The sequence below is a fragment of the Mesoplodon densirostris genome, chromosome 8, assembly GCF_025265405.1.
Source record: "Mesoplodon densirostris isolate mMesDen1 chromosome 8, mMesDen1 primary haplotype, whole genome shotgun sequence".
NCBI lineage: Eukaryota > Metazoa > Chordata > Mammalia > Artiodactyla > Ziphiidae > Mesoplodon > Mesoplodon densirostris.
Window position 1 is genome coordinate 15,805,052 of NC_082668.1, and position 26,825 is coordinate 15,831,876.

General features: G+C 39.0%; 1 protein-coding gene across 1 annotated transcript in view; it reads right to left on the minus strand.

The window, feature by feature from the left end:
• Positions 1-9,457: 9,457 nt before the first annotated feature.
• The window catches only part of ACSL3 (acyl-CoA synthetase long chain family member 3), an 84,558-nt gene continuing 67,190 nt past the window's right edge, over positions 9,458-26,825 (minus strand). Inside the window, exons 7-15 of the mRNA XM_060106741.1 lie at positions 25,459-25,582; positions 25,147-25,218; positions 23,511-23,650; positions 21,769-21,941; positions 20,026-20,100; positions 18,756-18,947; positions 17,353-17,467; positions 15,792-15,949; positions 9,458-11,485 (exon numbers count right to left, since the gene is read on the minus strand). Of these exons, the coding sequence (XP_059962724.1) occupies positions 11,328-11,485; positions 15,792-15,949; positions 17,353-17,467; positions 18,756-18,947; positions 20,026-20,100; positions 21,769-21,941; positions 23,511-23,650; positions 25,147-25,218; positions 25,459-25,582 (1,207 nt within the window). The 3' untranslated portion in view covers positions 9,458-11,327. The remainder of the gene's footprint in view (positions 11,486-15,791; positions 15,950-17,352; positions 17,468-18,755; positions 18,948-20,025; positions 20,101-21,768; positions 21,942-23,510; positions 23,651-25,146; positions 25,219-25,458; positions 25,583-26,825) is intronic.

A 26,825-nucleotide genomic window follows, 5' to 3' on the forward strand; every position in this document is an offset into this window, starting at 1 on the left:
ATAGGGAAATCCATAGAGACAGAAAGTACAGTAGTAGTGTTTGCCTAGGCCTGGGAATATACGGTAATGGAAGGTCACTGCTAATGGATATGTAGTTTCTTTTTGGGGTGATGGAAATATTCTTAAAATTAGATTGTGGCAATGTTTGCACTACTCTTTGAATATATTAAAAAGCATGAATTTTATACTTGAGATGGGTAAATTGTATGGTATGTGAATTATATCTCAATAAGACTTTCTTTTTAAGGCATGATTAGATTTATGTTTTGGAAAGATCAACCTGGTAGCAGCATGGGAAAAATCAGGAATATAGAAAATGAACACAGAAAGACCAGTGAGTAGGCTATTTTCACAATCGAGGTGGGTGTTGATGACAGACTGCACTACAGTGGTGGTGGCAGACGTGGAGACATGGACCATTCAAGAGATTTAGAAGGCATGATACACAGGAGTTGGTGCCTGGTTGGCTACTGGAAATAAGTGCAAGGGAGGAGTCCAAGATGGCACCCAGGTCGTAGCTAGGTGGATAAATGATTGCATTCACTAAGACAGGGCATGCTGAAAGGACCAAGCTTGCTCTTACGGACAGGATTATTACGCATTTAATTTAGAGGTGCTTTGGGACATCTAAGTAGAGATGTTCGGCAAACAGAGACACTGGATTGGCACTCAGAGAAGACAGAGCTGGAGACAGCAATGTGTGGGTTACCAGCGTATCTTGGCTATGAAGCTTTGGGCTTGGATGAGATCACATGGGGAGAGAAGAGGGCTTGGGGATGAGCCTAATGAGCCCTTTCTGTTTAAAGGGCTGGCTAGAGGAGGATACACCCACACAGGAGAAGCCAAAGAAAAGACCTAGAAATGTAAGGGGAATGGTGCCAGAGGGGTGTTGTGCTTCACGGAGTCTATATTATATTTGTCAACAGTAACTTTTTTATTCATTCGCTTTATCCCCATTCTCCTTTTTGTTTGCTTGTGCTCTTAGAATGTGCATCGCTTTGCGGAGTGAGCATGTCACACATCTCACGCTGGGCTTTTCACTCTGCATAGTCACAAGCTCCATTTTGTCCATAGCTTCTAACTGCCTCCGTTGCTCAATTAAATATTTTTAAATAGAGGAATTTAAATAACTGCATAATAGTCCATCATAGGATTGTTCCTTCATTTTAATCTATGTCCCTGGTGTTGGGTACAAGATTTCTTCCTTGCGCCTTGTTACTCCTCAGTCTGCAGACAGACCTAGTTTGTGTGTATCTCTGCTGTGTGACCATGTCCAGTTTACTTAATGTCTCTGAGCCTCAATTTTTCTCAACCTAAGGATTGTATATTACATGGAACACTGGTGTGTGAAATACCCAAACAAAAGGTGAAGGGATTGCTGTGGACAAAGCTCCCAGTGACAGCAAAGATTCTATATTCTACGTAGCTCTGCACTTCCTGGTGTGAGGATCTCAGTCCACAGTTGATATCAGGCACATCTCCTTGGCAACTTTTGCGAACAAATAAATACATAAAGTGGGACAGAGAGGAGAGGTCTAGGGTTGCACAGGAGCACAGCACACTGTCACTTGGTGAGGTGTGAGATGCACTTACATCTCACCAGAGCTCTGCTCAACAGCACGACTGGCAAACCACTCCAGTGTTGCCGAAAGCTGAAGAAGGGCCATGGGAAGACGACGTTGCAACCACGAGTCAGGAGAAGCGACGGAAACAAACTCACCCACCGCCACCACCATTTCCCCAAGCAGAGGTGGGTACAGTGGGGAGGTCTGTGCTGACCATGCACCCAGAGAAGGCTGCCCTTAGTACCCAAGGACATGCCAGCTCTCTTTCCTCCCACAGAATCTCCCCATCAAGGTGAAAGAGCCCCATGGAAAGTCTGGGTGGAGGTGGGAGGGATCCTGCTGGGGCTACAGTAGGTGTCTGTGTCCCCATATTGAAAAGCTCTGGGTGAAGTCGCCAGGGGAGAGGCTGCAGATATCTGAGGTCCCCCTCAGGGAGCCAGCATCTGAAGCCACCAGGATTTAGAGAACCAACTAGACTTTTAGCACTGATGCCAGACACCACAGCCTGTGCTAACAGAGAAGGAAATCCCAGAAGGTCCACAGTGCAAGTTCTGAGCCCCCTCCTTGAGAAAGTATTTTAAAGTCCAGGATGGGGGCAGGAGGGAGCAAAAGAAGCCCCCAGAGTGGCTGTAAACAGGCATGAGGCATTTTTATGAGGTTAGGGAAATGCTCTATTGTGGTGATGGTTGTCCAACTCTATAAATTGACTAAATATCACTGAATTACACACTTAAAGTGGGTAAATTTTATGGTATATAAAGTATACCTCAATAAAGTTTTAAAAAAAAAAGAAAAAGGAAACCAATGGATGGAAAATTTAAATGGAAAATGTGGCTATAATTATCAAATTCAAACCAAAATAGAAATTACTAGAATGACTTGCGTGTCAGGAACAGGATAACTCGGATGTCCACTCTAAACCGAAGTTAACAAAACTCCATTCTAAGGATACAGCAGTCTTCCTGTTTTCATATAGTCAACGTGTTCATTTATACCTCGTCTACATAAGCGTCTGGCGCAGTGTGCGGCACACAGTAAGCCATCAGCTGAGTGGCTGTCATTTCACTGACTGCTCAGGAAACTTGTCAGTGCCACTCCTGGACACCAGGGCAGGCCTGGAGAAGCAAGGGTGGGACACTACGTGGGCAGGATACGGTTAGCATCTTGGGTCAACAAGGCAGAGGTTTGGAGCTATTACAGCCCGTCAACAGGTGAGGACCAGCAGGAGAGCTCGGAAAGGCCTGGCAGCACTAACCAAGAGAGTCTGGAGTCTAGGAGACGGGGGTCCACCAAACTAGTTTGCAATGTGTGTCAGACTGACTCAGTGCCTCCCCAGCTCTGTCACTTACTCATTTAACTGCTGTAAGTCTCAGCTTCCTCATCTGTAAAGCAAGATGAATAAGGACACCCATTTGTGTGGCTCTGTCATGGGGATTAACACACATCAGATACTTGGCTAATTCTCAGTGTTAACTGTAATAATCATACTTATCATTACATTATTATTATTATTCCAGAACCCACAAGCATGGGAACTGTTAGTGTCTCACAGAGCATGGCTGTTTAAGAGGTTTTTCCAATAAAACTGAAATTATTTTTTCCGTATCTTTAAAGCAAAAAAAAAAAAAAAAAAGGACTTGAGGGGAAATAGAGAGACCGATCATAAAATTCAAAAAGCAATTCTTGTTACCAACACTGCAATCCCAGAACCATCTTTTTCTTCACATATCCATAATCAGTTTCAACATCAAGGGCACGGAGATGACCAGTGGTCGTGGGCGTCTTGCTATGGTGAGTCTGCATCCATCATCCTCTCTACCTCTGGAAATAGCCTTTCCTGCTGCCCAGAGTGCCCTGAGTCTGAGAGAGAGAGGCTCTGTGTCTACGCCACTGCGGGAAGACGGGAAGTGGCAGCTGGCGAACATTCAGCATGTGTGTTGGACAGTGTCACGGGGCTGCTGATTCACGGTAGGAGAACAGGTGGCAGACGGTGGCAGACAGCAACATCAGTTATCCCCACACAGCCCCTGCTGCTTCCCGTAAATGCTGCAGAGGAGGAAACGCAAGATACACGACAGCAAGGTTGCCTGAGTTCTACAGAAAATACCTGCACGAGCCTCTGCTTGGTTAATGGAACTGGATTCGGTTTTATGTTACTCATTACTAGTGCGTTCCTGGGAAACAGCTGAACAAAACCATTCCACAAAGGACTCAAAAGGCATATGAAATTATGATTTGTAATCAGGGAAAAAAGAAGGGAGAGAGAGAGGGAGGGAGGGAGGGAGGAAATATATGACCAAAAAAACCTAACCTGACACGGTGTCCATGGCGGCTCACAGGGATGGGCCTGCCTGGGTCACGTTGCTCACCATCTTTCCCCTTGTTCCCTGCATTTTAGCCTGAATTAAAGGCTAACTGATGAAAGCAAAACTATAGCAAACTCTTATTCAGAATCTTTTAGGAGAAAGTCATATTACACTAGACTAGGAGGATACAAAGAATCACTAAAGGACTCACATCCTCTGGAATTGAAATTTACCGGAGGAGTTAGGATATATACATTCAAAACAAAATACCAATTGGATAGCTTGCAAAAGGTTTGATCTAGCCAGTCCACTATCAGGGAGCTATCCTATAGATGAGTTTCCACTTAGGCACAAAAATGTTAGTAAGGGCTGTCTGTTGTCACACTGATCCTAGCAGTAAAATTTGCAACAACCTAAATGCCCAGCAATAAAATGATTAAATACATTCTACAATACATCCATGCTATGGAATACTATGAAGCCATTAAAAAGATCACATTATTAATTAATTAGGTAAACCTATGCATACTGACCTAGGAAGATGCCCAGTGTACCCTCAATGAAAAAAAGGCAAGTTCCAGAATATACCCCATGGTCCACTTATGTCCTGTACTAGTTTGCTAGGACTGCTAAAACAAACACCACAGACTGGGGGGCTTAAACAACTAAAATCTACTTTCTCGCCATTCCAGAGGCTGGACATCTGAGGTCAAGGTGTTGACAGGGTTGTTTCTCCTAAAGCCGCTCTCCTTGGCTTGTCTCCAGTTCTTCCCTCTATGTGTCTGTGTCCTAATCTTTCCTTATAAGGACACCAATCATATTGGATTAAGGCCCACCCTAAAGGCCTCATTTTAATTTAATTATCTCATTAAAGGCCAGTCTCCAGTCACATTCTGAGGTACTGGGCGTTAGGGCTTCAACACATGAACTGAGGGGAGGGCTATAATTCACCCTTTAATATGCTCTTTCAAAACTGTGTGTGTAGATGGAGAATTTTTATTTTCAGTTTATATTTCTGAATTGCTAGAAATGTTATAATGAGCATAAATTCATCTATTATGTTAAATCAGCAATTCTTTAAAAACTATTATGATATTTTTGCAATGTTTTATGTCTGGAATTACTTTCAAATGAAACTTTTTAAAAAAGTGTATCACAGTAGGGATGGAGCCACAGGCCTGGTCTGTAAAGGACTGGCAATAACCATCCCACAGAGGTGGGTGGCTGCTGGCCTGGGGGTAGAGAGGAAACAAGCCAAGAATACACCAGTGCCATAAAACAGAATCAGAGTATCAGCCAAAGACAAAACCAAAGAGCAGAGAACTTTTGCCTTTCAGGAAAAACATAGGAGGAAAGTACCACCTCTCTGATCTTCCATTTCTTGTGGGAGCTGCTTTTAAAGATGATCAAGCTACCTACACTTATTTAAATGGATGATCTGAAAAACAATATACCACCTGAACTGATACTGATAAAGTTCTACATTAGAGGGGAAGGAGAAGAATGTAACAAATCTATTGGATATACATGAAGGGTTTAGAAAAGGTCTGCTTGGGGGACAAAAGTTCCACAGTATTTGGTTATGGTAAAATTCAAATAAAGTAATGAAACAGTAAATAAGAGGAAAAAAATCAAACTAAGTATATGAAAATAAAGATATTCAGAATGGGGCAGGAATTACCAAGGGAAAAATTGTTTAATGTAAGAGTAGAAGACTGGGGCAGGTACTCACATATCACATTATAAAGACAGACAAACAGAACAAGACTGATAAGCAAGAGTAAAACTGAAGGGCTTCCCTGGTGGCACCGTGGTTGAGAGTCCGCCTGCCGATGCAGAGGACACGGGTTCGTGCCCCGGACTGGGAAGATCCCACATGCCGCGGAGCGGCTGGGCCTGTGAGCCATGGCCGCTGAGCCTGCGCGTCCAGAGCCTGTGCTCCACAACGGGAGAGGCCACAACAGTGAGAGGCCCGCGTACCGCCAAAAAAAAAAATAAAAGGAGTAAAATTGAAGAAAGTTTTCAAAAAATATACAAATTCAGCTATGGGCTGAATTGTGTCCACCCACCCTCCAAAAAAAAAAGAGATATGTTGTAGTCCTAGCTCCTAAATCTCAGAATGGGACCTTATTTGGAGACAGTCATTGCAGATGGTCCGGTTAAAATGAGGTCATTAGGGTGGGCCTTAACCCAATCATGACCAAGTCCTTATAAAAAGGGGAAAGACACAGGGATATTTGCAAAGGGAAGATGAAGACATGGAGAGAATGCCATGTGAAGACAGAGAATTGGAGAGATGCATCTACCCACCAAGGAATACCAAAGATCATGCAAACCTCCAAAAGCAACAAAGATGCAAGGAAGGATTCTCCTAGAGGTCTCAGAGGGAGCCCGGCCGGCCCAGCCGATACCTCGATTTTGGGCTTCTAGCCCCCAGAAATGTGAGAGAATAGATTCCTCTTGTTTAAATCACCCAATCTGTGGTACTATTTTATGACAGCCCTAGGAAACTAATATAAGTAAGAGATTAGAAAATATAAGGGTTTCTGGTTATTTCTTTACCAAAACATGAGACGATTTCAAGACTTTTTTTCTCTTAAAAATTATTAATTTTGCCAGAATAAGAAAAATAAAAAAGCTTTAAACTAGTTGTTCTTATAAGCTTGGATTTTTATGACAGCAGTAGGGAATGCCATGGTAAAAAGCTTTTAATAAAGTATGAAGAGAAAAATAAGTCAGCCACACTTCCTAAACCAACACCATGTTGGCACATTTTCTTCCAGGCTCTTCTCTATGCAATAAACACACCACACACACACACACACACACACATTTATACATGCATACGAACACACACAGATTTATGACTGGAAGAGCCTGCTGAATTTTTATTCCCACTTTCTTTCCCCCCAAATGATGCATAATATGAAATAATCTTCATGATAAAAGAAGTTGCAGTGACGCTTTCCTTGCCTATATAACCAATCAAATGAATCAAATGAATGTTATATAATATCAGCTGTTTGGGCATTACTGTAAACAACGTCACAATGAAGGTCGTTGTGCAGGAACTCTCAATCCACATCTCGGGTATTTTCTTAGACTCCTAGAAGTGGAATTAATGGGCAAAAAACTTAAGAACATTTTCAGCCTCTGCTGCATCTTGCTTTCCAAAGATGAGCTACTGATCAAGTGGACAGATTTAAATCAGATTCCGGTGGCTACTTGTGACCGTGGCTGTAGAACAGCTGTCTTTCCTCCATTTGTGGGCACTTTTCTTTTTACTCCCTGAGGTTTTGCCACACTCCTCTTGAGGCGGAAATCATTAGAACCCACACAGGTAGGTAAGCGATACTGTTGTCAGCACTGCAGCTGAGCAGAGGGCTATTTTGCAGGGCAGGCCAAGCACGTAGCAGAAGAGGGGAACGTACCCTGGGCTCGTGGGCGGGGGGGGGGGGGGGGGGAGGAGTGGAAGGGAGGGGGAGGGGGGAGGGAGGCCCGAGCGGGGGCTGGGCGGCTCAGGACCAAGAGGCCCAGCTCTCAGCACCCACACAGGGGGCTTCCAGGGCACACACTGCTGGGCTGTTAGGGCTGGTATTTTATACATCAGCACCTTCTTGCCCTTCTTCCTTTCCAGCCCAGCCTGAACCACCACCAAAGGAGAGAAGTTGCCCCTGAAGGAATCCCACCAAAGTGAACAGTATTCAAAGGCATCAGTAAAGAAGAGCACTGATGCGGAAGGGTTTGCTGCAGGGTTCTGAGAAGTCTGAACTGACTAGAAAAATGCACGTCACATTAAATGTGGACACACATATCCGTCGTTATAATTTTAACACTTTCATCCGCTCAGAAAAGCTAAGGAACACCTACTCAGTCCCATGTCAAGGCCCTGGGGTGAAAGGTGGTTTCTAAACAGAGGTGCCCTTGTAGCCTGCGTGCCTGCATGTGGGCCGATGAGAAGGGAATCTGAGACAGGAGTGCTGGAGGGGAATCGGATTGAAGGTAACCTATTTTCATTACTTAAAATCAGGCAACACAGGTACACAGCCTGCTGTTTTTACACGGATATGTCTGAAGAATCTTTCCATGACAACAGAGACCCACCTACCGCATCCTAAAATGACAGGTGTATTTGCTATGGCAGAAATATTAAGCTATGTTTAATAATCTGAGCAATGTTAATGACAGAAATTAGGCACAATCATCTTTTAAACTGATTCAAACCAAACAAACACTGAAGCTGCCATATGTTTTGTTACAGTTACAAGACTACATACAAAAACCTACTTTTATAGAAGTTCACGTTAGTATAAAGGTACATACAGCCGGTCTTGTCAGAAACCAACATGAACAGCAGCTGAAGGCAGGGAGGGGTCGGTTTCGGAGACAGGACGCTTCCTCCCATGATGCCAGGACTCCGTGCGGGCACGAAATTTGGATGTTTCATTGCTGCCACCTTGCCTTTGCCCCACAAATTTTAATGCCAAATTCTGATTTATCATCTCTATTCAAGCCTTCAAGCTATGTGAATGTTCTGCGCACAGAAAACCTCTTATCACCACTGACTTGGCGGACAGTGTGGCTCCCGTGCCGTCAAAGCCCAAGGGAGGGAGGGACTCAGGGGGCTCAGGGCAAGTGAGAACAGAATGCTAGCAAAGCAGGCACGTCAAGAACAGAGCTTCTCCAGCAAAGTCTCCCTTCAGATGGACTGCTAGGCCGAGAAAGACAATTCTCCTAACTCCTTTTTCAATGAGTATTTCAGGAATGTCAAATTAAGTTTGCTTTTTATGGAGAGAGCTTTTCTTTCTTTGGAAAAACATAATACTGAGTTTTAATATCAGAAACTTTAGAGATCATGGATATCAAATCCATTACTTAAAAACAAAGTAGTATTAAAAAGTAGCTAACACTTAAAGTTGTGTTCTGTTGTAAGAACTTTCTAATGAAGTTTAAGCTAAGAAATACCAGCGGGGGAGTGGGGATTCGGTGGGGTGGGGGGACGGGACGGAGGTGGCCACCAATCTACCTGATGTAAACTGCTAGACACTTACAGGAGAGACTCAAGAACTCTTCATGTAGCTTACTTCTGGGAAACAACAGTTCTCAGAAGACATCTTTTTAGAATCTAGAGTCTCTTTTCAGATGTGTGTATTAATTAGACTTAGCCATTTACTGTGAAATTCCTGAAAGTTTCCCTCCAGGTATCTTCTGGTTAAACCAGTATTTTTCTTATAATCAAATTACAGTTGTTGGGTGTTTTTTTTTCCCCCCCAAATCAACGAACTTTTTCTTTTTTGAAAGGATAACATTAAAACGTACTACTTTTCAAGTCACTAAAGATAGTTTGGATTAGAAAGTAATTGGAAAGGGGATTCTACTTATCTAATTTCGTATTCTGCTGTGGCATCTGACACCTGGCATCTGGTATTTTAGGAATGAAAGGAACTATAAAAAAAAAAGAGAGAGAGAAAAATGGGACTATGTACAGATTAAGCCAGTCTTATTAGATGTTTCTGAAAAGAAACAACTTTTATTCTGAATCAGTGATAAGCTACATATTCATCTGCCACTATTTCAAGTCACAGTTATACTGGTATCTCTCCTTTGAAGCGCTGAATGTTTTTTACTAAATACTTTCCAAACGTCATTTGAAAGCAAGTAATAATTCTAAAGATAAAGCATCAGAAACAAATTCTGTCCGCCCAAGCTGACTTTAATGTTTAGATCACAACATTTTAGAGAGGTTCCATTTAATTTTTCCCTATTTTTACTTCTTCTTGGCAGTTTTTCAAAACTCTGTGAAAACTTAAACTATGACAAGAAAAGCATTCAAAACATAACACAAATATATACAAGAATACAAGAAAAGTTTAAAACGAAAAACACCATATTACAATATCTCCAAATACGATGTGTTCATGATACGGCCAAAAACTACAGGGTTACAGGTCCTCAACACTCCCACTATCCTACGCAGATCTACATTCATACCTTTTCACATATGTATATTTTTGTTTTGTTTTGCCTTTTTGGTGCCTAAAGTAACTGAGCATCAAGAAAATAACTAATATGACATGAAAAACATGGTACCTATGATTTTTTTACATCCTAAACACATCTTAATTGGTGCAACATTACTCTTAATAATAGCCAAACAACAACAGACAAGCAATACAAATGAAAAGACGTACTATATATGATACAGTATTTTTAGAATCACAAATAATTTCCACACTGACATTAAAAACCTGCAAATTAAATCTTAACTCACCTCATTATAAAGTTAAATTCTCATCTATCTCATAGTAAGAATGCTATTACTAGAAGCATTCTAAATGATTTCATTTTCTAATGTAGAAAGGTTATGGTAGAAAAAATAAGGTGCTTTTTTAATAAGCTGCCAACAGACACTGACAGTGGCTGACACACATACCCAGTGCAAACTATCCAAGAAAATAATCCTAATTTGGAAATGAGATATATCATTAAACAGCTAGACTAAAAGTAGAGTGGGATAGAATAATTATCCGTGACTAATATGTCATAAACACAGACAACTCAATGTACATGTAGTCAATGAAATAAAGAATAACTTTCCTTTTTTTTTTTTTAATTCTACCTTAACTTTTAAAATTGTTCCCAATTCTAAAAGTTTAGTTTCCTAGTTTCCACAGCTAACTAGAAGACTCTGGATATTCTGATGGTAAGCTACTAGAGATTAATGATGCACTGGTGCTACCCTTGCTGCGTTTTCTTCTTTACTATGAAACCATAACCCTCTATTGCTATTTTGTTTCATGCAGGACCAAACAATTTTTTTTCTAAGAAAAAATAAATATATAAAGAAGACACTGTCAGGCATATATTCACAAGGTCTCAATTTCTTAAAACATAAGTATGGGTATATTTATTTCTCTCAAATGCATACAAGACAATAATTACACAGCAACAAATCTTTTGTTCAACAATGATTTGATTCATAAGCATTTGAATGAAATTTACATAATTTCACATCCATACCCTTGCATGTTTAAATACTGTAAGTAAAAAAGCCCCCCAAATAACCAATTCTTGTATTTCCTATTTATCCCTCTATACATCCAAACTTTAAAAAGTTACAAACTCAACATTATACAGAACATACAAATCATGTTTAAAAACTTGAGGTTTTAAAATCACTGGTCCCCCAAGATGATTCAAAAAAGTCCTCATGCTGACAAGTGCAGTCCTAGGTGGTAAAGTAACTTGGAGGAGGGTAAGAAAGAAGAGACAGACACCAGTTTGCTGTCTTAATATTTTACTAATCCTGTTAGTTAAAAATGGTGATGTCATGAGAAATAACAGTTTAGGTTTAATATGAGGAATGGAGTCTGCCTCACAGTCTGAGACATGCATTTCAAGTATTTTCCTATTTGATCTGAGCTCCCTGCAGCAAACTGATGCTGAAAGAGAATAATTATTTTCTTCCATACATTCGCTCAATGTCCGCCTGGTAATGTGTTTTAAGCTCTTTGCGTTTCAGCTTGAAGGCATCTGTCACCAGACCAGTTTCAGGGGTCCACGGTTCAGGGCTCAAACGAATTTTTACTGGAATTTCAAACTTTTCCAGACTTGCTGAGATGGTGAAAAGAAATGTAAATGCAAAGTCATGAAAAATATACAATTAAAATTCTTGGCAAATAATTTAACTTCCTCAGTCTTTGATCACTCATCAAAATGCAAAGCCAACAGCTCATAAATCTCACTTCTAAACAATCTATCCCTCAGAAATACGAGAAGTAAGAAACAGATTATGTATGAGAATTACAATAGCAAAAAACTGCTGAGAAAATCTACATGTCCATCAATAGAAGGAGTTGGATAAATTATGATACAGGCATAAAACGTACACAATTCAGTCACTAAAAATGAGTTAGATCTATCTGGTATGGGTATATAAAGATACCTGCGATATATTGTTAGGTTTAAAAGAAGTTTTGCTTTTGTTTTGTTTTTTAACACTAGATAAACTTATATGCAACTAGATGTGTACGACAAGGATACACACCAAAATAAACCGCATACTTCTAGGGGGCTAGGATCCAGGATTAAGGAAAAAGCAATGTCACTTTTTACCTTACACCTATTTGTTTTCTTTGAATTTATTTTAAAAAATCACTTTAGAAACTAAGAAATAATAAAGTTTAAACAGAATCTTGTCACTGAGCCACGATATTCGCCATGAGCTCTGAGGAAGAACGTCTGCTCACTACTGTGCTTCTCCCACAGTGCTTGATACCAAGTAGGTCCTCAACAGTGGAAAACTGAAAGGGGGCGGGGGGTGGGGGGAAGACAGGGAAAAGAGATGTAGTTTTGAAGAAACACCTTTCCTTAAAAAGACTGATTTACTTTTCCAGCATTCATTTAACAAATATTTACCAGGAAAAAAATACTGTATAAAAGTGCTTTACTAAACATTCTTTTAAAATACAAAAATGAATAGTTTCTGCTCTCAACTGGTATACTATCGGGAAACAGGTAAACACCTAGCCATAATAATGTATATACCCTCAAAAGAATTGAATTAAAAGGTATAAGTGCCTTGGGAACAAAAATGATATACTAACTCTAACCTGTAAAAAGAAACAGAAATAACAAAGTTTTATTCTTCAAAGATGAAAAATATGTCAGGAGTGGTTTCTAAGAGGAAAAACCACTATGAGAAAAAGCAGTAAGGCAGGGACGACAGTTCTTAAGGGACAGGAGTCTGACACTACGGAGATGTGGGGAGACTCACAGGCAAGCACTGGAAGCCCACGTTCAGCTGTTAAGTGCTCAGTCGGCACCGCACTCTACGACCTGACTCAACATGACGTTAGTTAGGTACAGTGATATCATCTAGACCAGGTTTTAGAAAAATGAACACAGCTACAACCAAATGACCAGGTGAAGAAATGGGGACTCTAAGTATAATTATGAGTATTTCTTCCCTATTTTGTTGTGAATATGCTTGTATGTATGTTAAGCAAATATTTTTGTTTTCTTCCCTCCTATTCTCTTATCACAATATATTAATAAGTTCACTTTATATCACAGTATTTAAGTTACAGGATATCAAAGGAGAAGAGTAAAAAACATCAGTCAAGGGGTCTGCATCCACTTCTGGGGAAAAGGTTAATGTATCTTCAGTTGCACGCAGAACAGGTGTATAATGTTAGGTGATAGTCTGACTTTGTTACTGTCTTTACTTGGAAATTAACTATGGTGTAAGGAAATGTATCTGGGTGCCAAGCTGACAATGGGTGGGCTATGATAGTTTTATGCATCATTTGGGCTAGGCTAGAGTTCCCAGTTATTCAATTAAATACTAATCTAGGTGTTGCTTTGAAAGTGGTTTTGCAGATATGACTAAGTCAGTTGAAAGGCCTTGAGAGCAGAGCTGAGGCACCCTAAACAAGAATCAATTCTGCCTGTGGACAGGGGCTTTGGCTCGTACCTAGGAGTTCCAGTCCACCTTTTTTTTTTTTTAACAGTCTGCCCTACATATTTCCAAGTTTGTCTAGCCAGCCCCCAATAATCATGTAAACCAATTCCCTACAATAAGTTTCTTAATATATTTAACTTACTGATTCTGTTTCTCTGGTGTAAACCTAATATAGATTTTGCTTAAAAATGAAGTTGGATCCCTTCTTTACATCATATATAAAAATTAACCCAAAATGGATTAAGGACCCAAATATAAGGGCTAAAACTATAATACTCTTAGAAGAAAACAAAGCGCTACTTCTTTGTAACTTGGATTAGGCAACGGTTTCTCAGATGTGACATCAAAAGCACAAGCAACAAAAGCAAAAAATAAACTGTATCTTATAAAAATTAAAACTGTTGGGCTTCCCTGGTGGCGCAGTGGTTGAGAGCCCGCCTGCCGATGCAGAGCACACAGGTTGGTGCCCCGGTCCGGGAAGATCCCACATGCCGTGGAGCGGCTGGGCCCGTGAGCCATGGCTGCTGAGCCTGCGCGTCCGGAGCCTGTGCTCCGCAACGGGAGAGGCCACAACAGTGAGAGGCCCGCGTACCGCAAAAAAAAAAAAAAAAATTAAAACTGTTGTGCTTCAAAGGATACCATCAAGAAAAGTAAAAACACAACCCACAGGATGGGAGAAGATACATCTGATAATGGATTTGCATCTAGAATATATAAAGACTCATACAACTCAATAATAAAAAGACAACCTCACTTAAAAAACGGGCAAAGAATCAGAATAGCCATTTCTCCAGAGAAGACATACAATGGCCACTAAGTACATGAATATATGCTCAACATCATAAACCACCATCTGAAATACAAATCAGAGCCACAATGAGAGGCCACTTCACACCAACCAGGATGGCTAAAATTGAAAGGATGAACAATATTGATTGCTGGGAAGGATGTGGGGAAACTGGAACCCTCATACAACATTCATGGGAATGTAAAATGGTGCCACCATTTTTAAAAATAGTCTGGAAAATATTTAGAAAAATATGTTCTGGAAAATAGCCTGGTAGTTCCTCAGAAGGTTCAACATAAGGTTAGCAGAGGCCCAGCAATTCTCCTCCTAGTTATCTACACAACAGAAATAAATAAGTATACCCACACAAAAGCTTGCGTACAAATGGTCACAGCAACATTATTCATTAACAGCCGAAAGTGGAAACCACCCAGGTGTCAACTGATGAATGGATAACCAAATATCACTTTGCAATAAAAGGGAACGAAGTGTTGATACATGCTACGACAAGAAAACATGGATGAACACTACATGCTAAGTGAAAGAAACCAGTCACAAAACCCTAAATATCATATGGTATTACTTATACAAAATCTTCAGAACAGGCAAATCTATAGAAACAGGAAGATCAGTGGTCCCCAAGGGCTAGGAGGTCTGAGGTGCGGTGGGGAGTGGCTGCTAACAGACACGCTATTTCTTTCTGAGGCGATGACAATGCTCTCACACTGATTGTGGTAACTGTACAACTCTGTGAATACACTAAAAACTATGTAATTGTATATACTAAATGGGCAAGTTGTTTGGTATGTCAATTATAATATATCTCAGAGCTGTTAACATATATATAAAATTTAAAAATAAAGCAAGAAGGCATATAAATTTTAAATTATGCTTAATTATTTTTTCAGTATTCTACCTTACTTAGAAATTATGTAGGTTTCTAATTTCATATCCATTAATTAACTCAATTTAGCATCAGACCAAGGATTTCAAGTTACCTAGAAAAGTTGGAAACTATTTTCAAGCTGACATACTACAAAACACAATTACTGTTGAAATAAAGGGTCAAAATGATTTCGTCTGATTAAATGCAATTTACATTTTTCATAATCTTGAATAACATATCTAAGGAGAATAAAAATGCATACTCGTATTACCCATGACACTGATGACTCAGAAGGTACAGCTGTTTTTATGAAACCAACAACATTAAACAAAGTCTCTCTGCACTCACCCCTCAACACACACACACACTCACACACACACACACACACACAAGGGGTGGAGGACACATGAGTTCAACCGACTACCAGCACACTAACAGGGTAGCAAAGAGTCCTGGATGGTTCACTGAGGGCTGGGGTGTCCAGGAAGCTAAGCAGGGCCTTGGAAACAGCTGAGAAGAGTGGAGAAAGGGCCAACCCAGAAAACAGAAGCTGCCGAGGACATTGAGACATGTCCATCAGTGGTGGGCGTGGATGATTTGTGTGTCCCTAAAGGGGCTTCAGTGGGGGACTGACAAGTACGTTTTTCTCCCTACTAATGGTGGGAAAATATGACTGGTTTCTGAGCAGGAAATGTAACTAAGCCCTTGCAGCAAAAACAGGATAAGCAAGCTTAAGTAGCCTCTTCCCATCTCAGTTCTCGGAATCAGCTGAACACTCTCTCACCTGAAACAGCAGCTTCAGAGAGCACTTTGAGCACCTCATTCTCCATTTCGCAGCTGTTACACAGCTCCTCCCAGGTCCCTCGAAGTCCCCTCTTTCGTGCTAGTTCCGTTAGCTCCTTTTGATTCGGCACAACAAATCCAATGACGTAAGAATGATAACTGAAATAAAGGGCAACTTGGTTAAGGCACCACACAGCGTACACCGTGTTAACCGCGGTTAACTGGCTACGCTGACATTTAGCGATCAGCTCTTCACCATCCCAAGCGACACGCATGAGGCCGTATCTGGTACCGCCACGTTTGCTGTCTGATTCATTAACGTGCTGCGGTGCTCTGGCAGAATTCACTGCTAAAGAAACCTGAACCTGACATTTCATGACAAATTTCAACTATGTATATAACTCCTATGAATTATGCTTTTAAAAAAGAAAATTACAAAATCAGAAAATTCATCCATAAAAAGTCAGTAATTCACATCAACAGATTAAACAAAACTGAAAGCTAATGTACATATGAAACTGTTTCTAAAAAAATTTGGCAACAAATCAAAGTAATGTGATTATACATATTTTTTCCTTTGTTATCATGGGCATTTGTGTTCTAGGGGAACTCTGAGTATGCCCGCCGAAGGCAGCAACCTGAAGAAACGGCAGCAGCATCAGGAGAAGGTCAGTTCTGGTTAATATCACATATGAAAATCCAGAACTGCAGCATCACTAAAGAAAACACTTCATGACTAACAAAGGGCAGAATCATTTATAAACCAATGCAGTAAATCTTTAAAGTGGGCTGTACCTCAAAGCCTATTTCTAAATTGGTTCTCCTAACACCAGATTTTATCTTTTCATAATAAGCATTACGTCCAACTGCTGTAGTAAGGGTCCCAGGCTGGCCACAAAATATCCGATCATTAACTCTGGAGAATGATTGCCACATGCAATACTGTTATGAAAAAATGTAATCAGAGTGCCAATCTGAAATTCCAACACATTTCCCAAGAGTGCATTTCTGGGATTTTAACTTTAAACTCTCCTTCCCAGCTGCCTCTATATCATCGTGGGCTCGAGATGCTATGTATGAAGCCACAGCTTAGCATGGCTTAAGGGGGAATGGAAGCCCACACATGGCTAGGGTCCCAGGCAGGCTCAAACTGACAGGGGGTAGTAAGAACAGAGCAGGGCACTGCTCTCTGACCCCACCCCCAACTTCCTTCTTTACTCGCCTCTCCTCTGGACTGGTTGTGGGAAGCTTCCCTGTGCAGAGCGACAGGTAGCAAGGCAGCAGGAAGGAGGATTTTATTTCCTTCCCCTTCCTGTCACACAGAACACCGCACTGAGATGTAAAACAGAAAACAGGGACAGAGGAAGGTAAGGAGAGGAGCATCACAAGGGAAGAATCAGCTAACGGCTGTAATGAGAACAGGCCGTTCCCAGAGACAATGGATAAGAAGGAAGAGTTCTTGGTATAATTTTACAAAGAAGGCCGGCATAGAAAGGAAATGCCAACAGCACACCAAATGTTTTAAGTAAAAAAAAAAAGTAGCATAAATTCTACTTTCTTACCTGTTTGCATATGCACAAATGTTATCTATTAGTGAGAGATTCTTCAAAGCTGCCTCTACTTTCCCAAGAGAAACATATTCTCCTGCCTGTAGCTTTACAAGGTCCTTTTTACGATCTGCGCAAAAACAAGGCCGGGAGGGGGGCACATTGGAAGACAATATTATTATACCTTCAATGCACAGAAATATTTGCCATTCCCTAAGTAATTTGCTATCAATTAAGTTCACTATAGTAGTTATGCTAAAATTAAAAACACATATAAAATTAGGCCCTTATTTTGGTACTACTAAATATATTCTTTTAAGGAATTAGCTTCTGATTAAGGGACCCCATCATCAGGGCTTCAGGCATGTTCTGCTGAACAGATTCTGTTCCTGGTATACATTAATACCAGAAAGGTCAAGAATATACTCAATGCCATCTGAAAGCTCACATTCTATCTGAAGAGAAGCAGGACGAAAAAATGTATCACTTTAATACGATACGGTAGTACTAGGTGTTAGGACTCTCCAACCTGCTGATTTTCAAAGAATTCCCGCAAGGGAGGCCTGAGCTGAGTCTTGAGGGAAGACTGAGCAGTGGCCAAGTGGAAGAACACTGGCAAAGGAGAGAGGCGTGCCAGCTTGAATTACTGCAGCATACAGGAGGAGGGGAGGTTTTCAGCAGGAAAGCAGCCAGTGAGATGGGGGTTTAGTAATCACGTGGTGGCAGCGAGAGGGTGCATTCAGCAGGGGTGAGCATAGCAACAGAAAGGAATTTCTTGCAATAGGGTGACAGAAGGTGCAGGCCTGACCTACGGTCACAGAAAGAGGGACAGACAGAAAAGAATGATCTCGAGGCATATCTTATAAGGTAAAGCAGTGGGATATGGATTAGATATGGGGAGCTGACTGAAGAGGTTCTCATCTCCTGCCAGTGTGGAGATGGCACGACTGGGATAGAAGTGCCATTAACTGAGAGAAAGAACCTAAGAGGAGAAGCAGGGAAGGTATTTTTCACCCACAGGTCCTAGTACTGAGCTGCCAGGCCTTCCTTAGCTCTCACAGGCAAGGGAAGGACATGGTTCTGACAGGAAAAGAGTCCTAGTAACCTCTAGATAGCAAAGAATTCACAAGAATGAATATTCCCTATTAAGAACTGGACTCTTTAAGGATTATCTAGTAGTACTTAAAAATACCACTGCTGTTGAACAGACCTTGAGACCTCATAATATGTCAAGCCTTATAAATTCCACAGTCCCTATTGTACATTTTTATATTCCAGGGATAATGCAGAGACCATACCAACACTACATAAAGATGAATTCTTACACTATTAAACAGCTTCTCTAAATATATAGTCTCTCTTTTGAAAAGCTATTTTGGAAACATCCACTTAAAGAAAAAAAGTATTACTTCGCTTACCAATAATCTTCAAACAACCATCAGGGTCAAACTCTCCAATATCTCCAGTACAGAGCCACCTCTGTCCATTTTCATCTTCAAAAAAATCAGCTTTTGTTTTTGCTTCATTTTTGTAGTATCCCATTGTCACATTTTGGCCACCAATAATAATTTCACCCCTAGGATGTGGCTTATCAGTATTAAAGTATCCACCTAACAAACATAGAATAATTTAGAGTTAATTCAACATTTTTATCCCTGCGTGCATCATGTGAATATTTGAAACTATTAGTTTCTAAATAGGGACATCTGATTTTGATCCAATCAGGGTTTCCCAAAGGAAATAAGGCAGGCACTACGAACAAAATTCATCAACATAAAACTAGTCGCAAATTTTCAGCTGCTTAACCCTAAGCACTTCTGCTTTCAAACTACTATTCCGAGGAAAAAATTAAACTCAAAAATCCAACATCTACTGTACAAAATAATTACATATGGACGACACTGGTCAATTCCTTTAAGGATTCTGTAGAGATTCTTAAATATCATACTAGTAACTGATAAAAGTGTTAAATCATGCATTTTGAGAATAAATCTCTGTATAAAATCAAATTACTATATATTTAGAAGATTTATTCCTTACAGATAATTTCAAAATGGTTCCATGTTTAAGCTTATTAAACATTTTTACTAGCTCTGCTAAAAGATAGCTGAAAAATGACACCCAAGCCTTAGAATCTCTTTGCATAAAAGAAAAGTGCACCCAAACAAATCACAGATAATATGTACATGTTAATAGGGTCATATAAAATTTTTAAGAAGTGACTAGTATTTAAATGGCATGAACAATAGATTTTCATGTAATTATAGTAAAAATTTCCTTCTGATAATTTTGGGTTGAAGCCCTCAGAGAAGAGAAAGAAAAAAGAAAAAACAGGTAAAAATCTTCCGTTTCATAGAATGAATTATATGAGTTTGTTTCTACAAAATATGTTCATTTGTAATTTATGGGCATTATTTATTTAGCACATTTCTCAAGTTTTTCCCATAATTCTTATTTGCATTTATGTAATAAAATAAGCAAATAAAAACCATTACAATTCTTTGAAATCATCTTTGAAATAAGCAAAATAAATGCATTCATATAGCTCTAGATAAAATATTTCTATTATAAAGGACAAAAGTGAGCACTTGTGGGTGATTTTACACTCTAAAGTAAGGAAGGAAATGAAGCACAATTCTAAAGTTTAATATTATATAAATTAATGCTCTGTGGTTAAAAGGTTATTACCTTCCTCCCAGTTCTTTAATTTGATTTCACAGCAAACTAATGGTGCTCCTACTCTGCCAGTATTGTAGTCCCACACTAAAATGCAAATAAAAAAAAGCATTTGATTATAGTAGCTAATAAATTGCTTCATTTTTTTAAACTACAAAAAACCAGTGATTTATCCCAAACCTTAGATATCCCCAGAGAACCCTTAAATGCAGAAGTAGCACATTGGTGAAGCAAGCTGTGTAGTCCACACTGAAGTATTTTGGGTATTTTATTTTTATCCGAATTGGTTATAGACATTTAAAAATCAAGACATTTTACAAAAGAGTATGGAATCTCCAAGAACAATGGGCCCACATTTCCAGCACAGCAACAACTGTAGCCCCTATCAGACGGTGCAGGCCTGCTCCAGTTTCCCCAGATCCCTTACCATCACATTTTCTTACACCAGGGCCCACTTCACTCATTTAAGTAGCTGCCTGGTTCATGAGTTTGTCTTCTCTGTCTTAAAGGATAAAGGAACACAATGGTTTACACCTATTCCACTTTCTTACTAGACTTAACAGCTCTGCAGTACAAATAACCTCTCCAATCTTCTCCCATGTACCACTATTTCAAACTGAGATCTCTGAAGCTTCCCTCACATCAGCTTATACTATCACACCCTAGTTTTTCATAAATTCATATAATAAGAGTTCAGAGATCACGCTAGAGATTAAGACTGTTAACTTTCAAGGATCTGGGAAAGAACCCACCACTATTACGAACTACTACTGCATTATGTTTCCTCTTTAAAGAGCATTCAAATATCAGAAATGAAAGGTTGGTATTTAATACTTTACAGACTTATTTACACCATAAACCGTAACTGATTAATCACACATCCAATGGAAACCTTAAAAATGGAAGAAATTAAGGCTCTTCAGGAACCGTATATGCATGTTTTTAAGACTGCTTGTCTATTTTGTGCAAAACAAGACTTAGAAGCAGCTTCCAAAAATACATAAAATATAGAGAACATAACTGAAAACTGGAAAATACAGAAGTAATGCAGGATAAACCTGGCATAAGAATGGTGCACAAAAGCGCTTAAGGCAAATAGGGGAAAATGAAAAGTTAAGAGGTTTAGTGTCTATCAGTATCTAGAAAATACAAAGGAGGAGCATAGTTTTATCTAGGGCTGGACAACAAAGTAACTTTCTTCCATAAAAGGGCATGTGAGGCACTAGGGGAGTCATCTGGGAACCACTCAGGTAATGGACTGAGCCCCCTCAACCCCGTCACCATGATAAACTCTGGAAATTAGATTCTCTAGACCGGAATCTAGTTTCTCGTTACACTTAACACAGACCACCCACACCAATAAACATTTCTGAATTTGAGCCTTAATAAACATACCTAAACAACTAGAAAATACACATTAATTTTTCTATATAAAAAGAAATTTAAAAACTGATATAAGATGATAAATGTACACAATACAGCCAATGCTTCTGACAAAAACTTCTTTTCTATAAAGCTAAGTAGTTTTTACTACTACATATCATAGTTTTAATTTGAAAACTCCTCTAGATGAATTATTGACAATTAGATACACTTAGTACATTCTAAAAACATATCAATAATCACACTACTTGGGATTTACACAAATATTTTAACTGCTCTTCTATATATCTGCAAAAAACAACCCATACTAAAAAGTGCCTGGAGTTACACCCCAGCCTCTGTTGGACAGACCACTCTGTAGACAACACTAACCTTCTGTAATTGTTCCAGCCCCACAAGATTCAGTGAGTCCATATCCTTGACCGACAGGACAGCAAAAACAGATGTTCATGAATCTCTGTGTGGTTGCAGAAAGTGGAGCACCTCCACACAAGAGAAGCCGAATATTTCCACCTAGCAAGCTTCGAACTTTCCGGAAAATAAAGCTTAAAAAAAAAGAAAAATAAATCAGATAATCACAGAATTTTAAAGCTGAATGGGATTTTCCAAATCATTTAGACTAATCTTCCAATTCTGATACACAGGCACACCGTGAAGATATTTAGAGTTCAGTTCCAGAGCACCGCAATAGAGTGAATATTGCAATAAAGCAAGTCACATGAATTTTTTGGTCTCCCGGTGCATACAAAAATTATGTTTATACTATACTATAGTCTATTAAGTGTACAATAGCATTACGTCTAAAAAGCAATGTACGTACCTTAATTAAAAAACACTTTATGTTAACAAATGCTAACCATCTGACAATACAGGGTTGCCACAAACCTTCCACTTGTAAAAACACAGTATCTGTGAAACGCAATAAAGCAAAGTGCAATAAAACGAGGTACACCTATATGAGATGTTGAGATTAAGTATCTTATCCAAGGCCACAAAGCCAATTTAAGAGACTCTCTTGACCCATTACTTAAATCTAAATGTTTATTCAACCAAGTTTATTCAACCAAGAACATGTGATTTTCTCTTGAGAAGTTCAAGTAATATTTGAATTCAAAATTGTCAGGTTTAATTTTATATAGTAATGGAAAACCCTTGCTTATGGCCAGAGCAATTAGTTTTATGTCATTATAAAATACATATTATATTAATACTGAATAATCCTATTGTATCTTCATAAAATTTAGTATGAAAAGTAAATTATTTTTTTTGCTTTCGCTTACTTCATTAGAAATGTATACAGCAATTTAACTCTTTAAAATTTCACTAATTCAAGTTGAAGTATCTGGTAAATTAAAAAAAGAAAACAATTCAAACATCTAATTGATATGTTTCTGAAAATACACTAATTAAAAAGATTGCTTACCACCTACATGAAAAAGGGGGAAGCGTTTTGTTTTGTATTTTAATAACTGAAAAAAGACTGAGGCAATCATTAAAAAAAAAATATATATATATATATATATATATATGTAAATAGGCTTTACAAAGCAATTCTGCATCTCACTGGAGATATAAGTAAAAGGCAGGAAAAAATTATTAAGTTTTAAATAATGTGAAACACATATGAAAACTACATTAACGTTCCCATAAAAAATAATTTAAATGTCATACTTTTATTTTCTAATTTCTAAACTATTTTATAGTTAAATCTACTTATTCTATTAGTGCCATGGTGTGGGGGGGGGATGACAGGTGTGTGGTAAAACTCATTTAACACTTTAAACACAAAACATTTAATCATATTTGGTTGCCATTTTATATTCATATTGAAATAAATATAAAAGCAAAGACAAACTACTTCTCAAAATAATTAAAATCATGTAAGTGTCCACAGAAGACATAAGCACATATTTAACACAGTAAAATTTTTAGTGAAATTTTTTTTCAAATAACATTGCAATCTTTTTAATTGCTCATATTCTTATGCAAGATGGATTTTTTTAGAATCCCTTTGACTTTTTAAGATAATTTTTCTTATAACTATCTCAATTAATTGGGCTATTAATGTGAATAAAATGATCAAGTTATCAAGGAGAGGGAGAGCCTTTACTTACCTATCACACAGCGGAGTACCATGTCCTTTTGAAATCTGTTCCATTTTGTAATTATAGGCAAGAATAAACAGAGTGCGTTGAAAATTACTCATTTCATTCACTTTATTCATGACATTTTTGTAGATCCGATCCATGATTTCCTAGATGTATAAAAATGAGTTAATAGTCAATAATGCTATCAGCTACCTTATTTAAAATCTTAACATCAGATTACTATTTCCATCAATAGAGGCATTTTAAAAGATACATTCTGTCAAGAATAAACTTTTAAAATAGAGCCACAATTTGTTTAAAAATGAGATTTCTGTAATTTTTAATAGATGCTCATGAGTAGTAAAAAAAAGGGGGGGGGGGCAGGGAGATATTAAAAACCTTAGGGCAGTAATATGCTATTATTGATTCTTTATACTGTTTTGCTCTTATTTATTCTGAACTAAAAACTAAACTCACTAAATAAATGAACAACTATATAAAATTAAGAGAATTTTAAAAACCATTCTATCTTATAAAGATATAAAGTACTACATTCTTTGCTCACAAAAAGACCATGGGGTTATTTTGGTTGCTTGTTTGATTTTTTTTTTTGCGGTACGCGGGCCTCTCACTGTTGTGGCCTCTCCCATTGCGGAGCACAGGCTCCGGATGCGCAGGCTCAGCAGCCATGGCTCACGGGGCCCAGCCACTCCGCGGCACGTGGGATCCTCCCGGACCGGGGCACAAACCCGCACCCCCTGCATCAGCAGGCGGACCCCCAACCACTGCGCCACCAGGGAAGCCCTGTATGTTTGATTTTTAATGCTGCATCCATGAAAAATTTCCTTGTCTGCACTGTGTTTTGCTTACTATGCCTATTCCTATGACATATACTTTAATGACTTGAAATAGTTTCTCTCTACAATTTTAAATTATATTTAATATTTATGTGAACCAAAACTTTAAAGAAAGATAGTACTAAGGAAACTACATACCTAATAAAACTCCAAAATTACTGGTCATTTATATTTGACTTTGGAATAACTAAGTAATTATGCTTGAATGTGAACACTCAGTATCCAATTATAATTCCCAACACTTTCAAACAAAATCAGAGAGCCTCGTAAAATTTACATTAAGGGAGCAGAAAATCATTGCTATCCCATTTCTACTGATCTTATCCCCAGGCCCCTCCCTATGCCTGGTATTAAGTTAAGATGCACAGAGCTACTAGGGTAATTCAAAGTTGCACCAACTTCTCTGTCCCTTTTTTTTGGTGTCTAGGCCAGACTTTCCCCAAGGACTCGGGAGATATGATTTGCTTACAAGGAGGTGATCTCAAACCTTTTCTCCTATCTCCTGCTGGGCTTCAGGTTTCTACCAATAGCAAACAGCTATCACAAAAATGATTTGGGCAAGAAGCTATTTAGGGAAAGGCACTGATAATATCATATCGAAGCTGAAACTAAGGTGATTGCTTAATAAGCAAGAAAAAAAAGATAAAACAAGATCAAATAAATACTGTAGAGCCCAAGGTAACATAGATAATGAATAAGGAATAAATCCTACATAAACTACCTTGTCAACAATATCTTTTCCACTAGCATTTACTTTCTGTAGATGCTTTTTTAGCAGGCGATATTGATTAATGGTCAATTCTTACCGGGACAGCTGCCATCAGTGTTGGTTTCAATATGGATGTATCTCCTTTGCTTCCTTTTTTTATTTTTGAAGACTACAGAGAGAAAAAGTTATCTATATAAAGTGATCCTTATTTTAAAAATTCAATGAAACTCTTAAAAAACACATTACAAATTCATCATTTTAATTCACTTATATTCTAAATAGCACTTAAAAGGCAAGTTCCTTTAGAATGATTAACTGTCAGCCTTACAATATACTGTCATACTGAATGAAAATTGTGTTAAAGGTAATTATGATTTTTTAGTATCTCAAATCACAGAATTTAATTTACCTGATCTGCTAAAGTCTGTGGTGAAGAGTAGCCAATGCAGCATCCATGAGAAAGACAAACAAGCTCAGCACTTAATTCTAAAACATGGGCCAGAGGCAAATATCCGATGTAAATATCTTTCTCCCTAAAAGAAAAGGGAGATACAGGAAGCAACAGTCAGGTGCTGTTTCTGTGAAAACGGGAGCGAGCTTTACCCTCAGGGCTCAATCTGGGCTCTTTGTGTGTGCGTGCGTGTGCGTGTGTGTGTGAAGAGTGAGAGTCAGACAGAGACAGACACTGAGGGTGTCAGGGAAAAGAACTATAGTACAGCTCAACCTAAAGCTGAGGAGGCAGACACTCTAAGGAAGTGGCTCCTGTTTCCAGGTCCTCCTGGAAGGCACTCACTAACTGTGAGTGCTGCAGAAGCAAAGCGCCAGGACAGAGGAAATATGGGCTTGGAGGGGGGAAAAAGAAAATGAGGGTTCTTTTGAAGGACAGAAGAAATTCCCCCAAGGAGGAAATGGTCTTTAAAGCTAATGGGCTATCAAACAGGAGAGTTCAAATAGGATCCACAACCGTCTGCCAGGAATCTCAGGATGAGATTCATGTTCTGAGAGTTAAATTATACCTTATGTAATAAAATGTATATGTATACATATCCATATATTTCAAGAACTGCTCCCATTCCCAGAAGGAATTAGTTGCTCTTACTTTTTTTTCTGAAAGTTATGCACACACAAGAAAAATTTCTCTCTCCATCCCCAAGTTCAATTCCACAGTAACGTGTGTGTATAATTTCTGTGCATCCAACCACTGCACTACATCAGTCATCACAATATTGATTCCATCTCTGGGAACGCTAGCTTTACCACCCCTAAAATTCACTCCCGTCTGGTTTCCTCCATTGGTCTCTTTCCCATCCCAGTATACCCACTCTCCCCCAAAACTACTGGAATGTGTCTTAAAAAGAAAAATCAGAGACTGAATACAGAAGCTCAATAAGCATCTATTGGATATATTATTTGTTCACTTGAAGTATAATATTTAGGTATAAAAATGACTATGAAGATAACAACACCAACTGATTAAAATAATTTAAGACATTTAAGTCAGTTAAAGTTTGCACTTTTAAAGTAACAAGTAAATATTAACAATGATGTCTATCCACTATACTTTAAAACCCCCAACTAGGGCTTCCCTGGTGGCGCAGTGGTTGAGAGTTCGCCTGCCGATGCAGGGGACACGGGTTCGTGCCCTGGTCCGGGAGGATCCCACATGCCGCAGAGCGGCTGGGCCCGTGAGCCATGGCCGCTGAGCCTGCGCGTCCGGAGCACGCAACGGGAGGGGCCCCAACAGTGAGAGGCCCACGTACCACAAAAAAAAAAAAA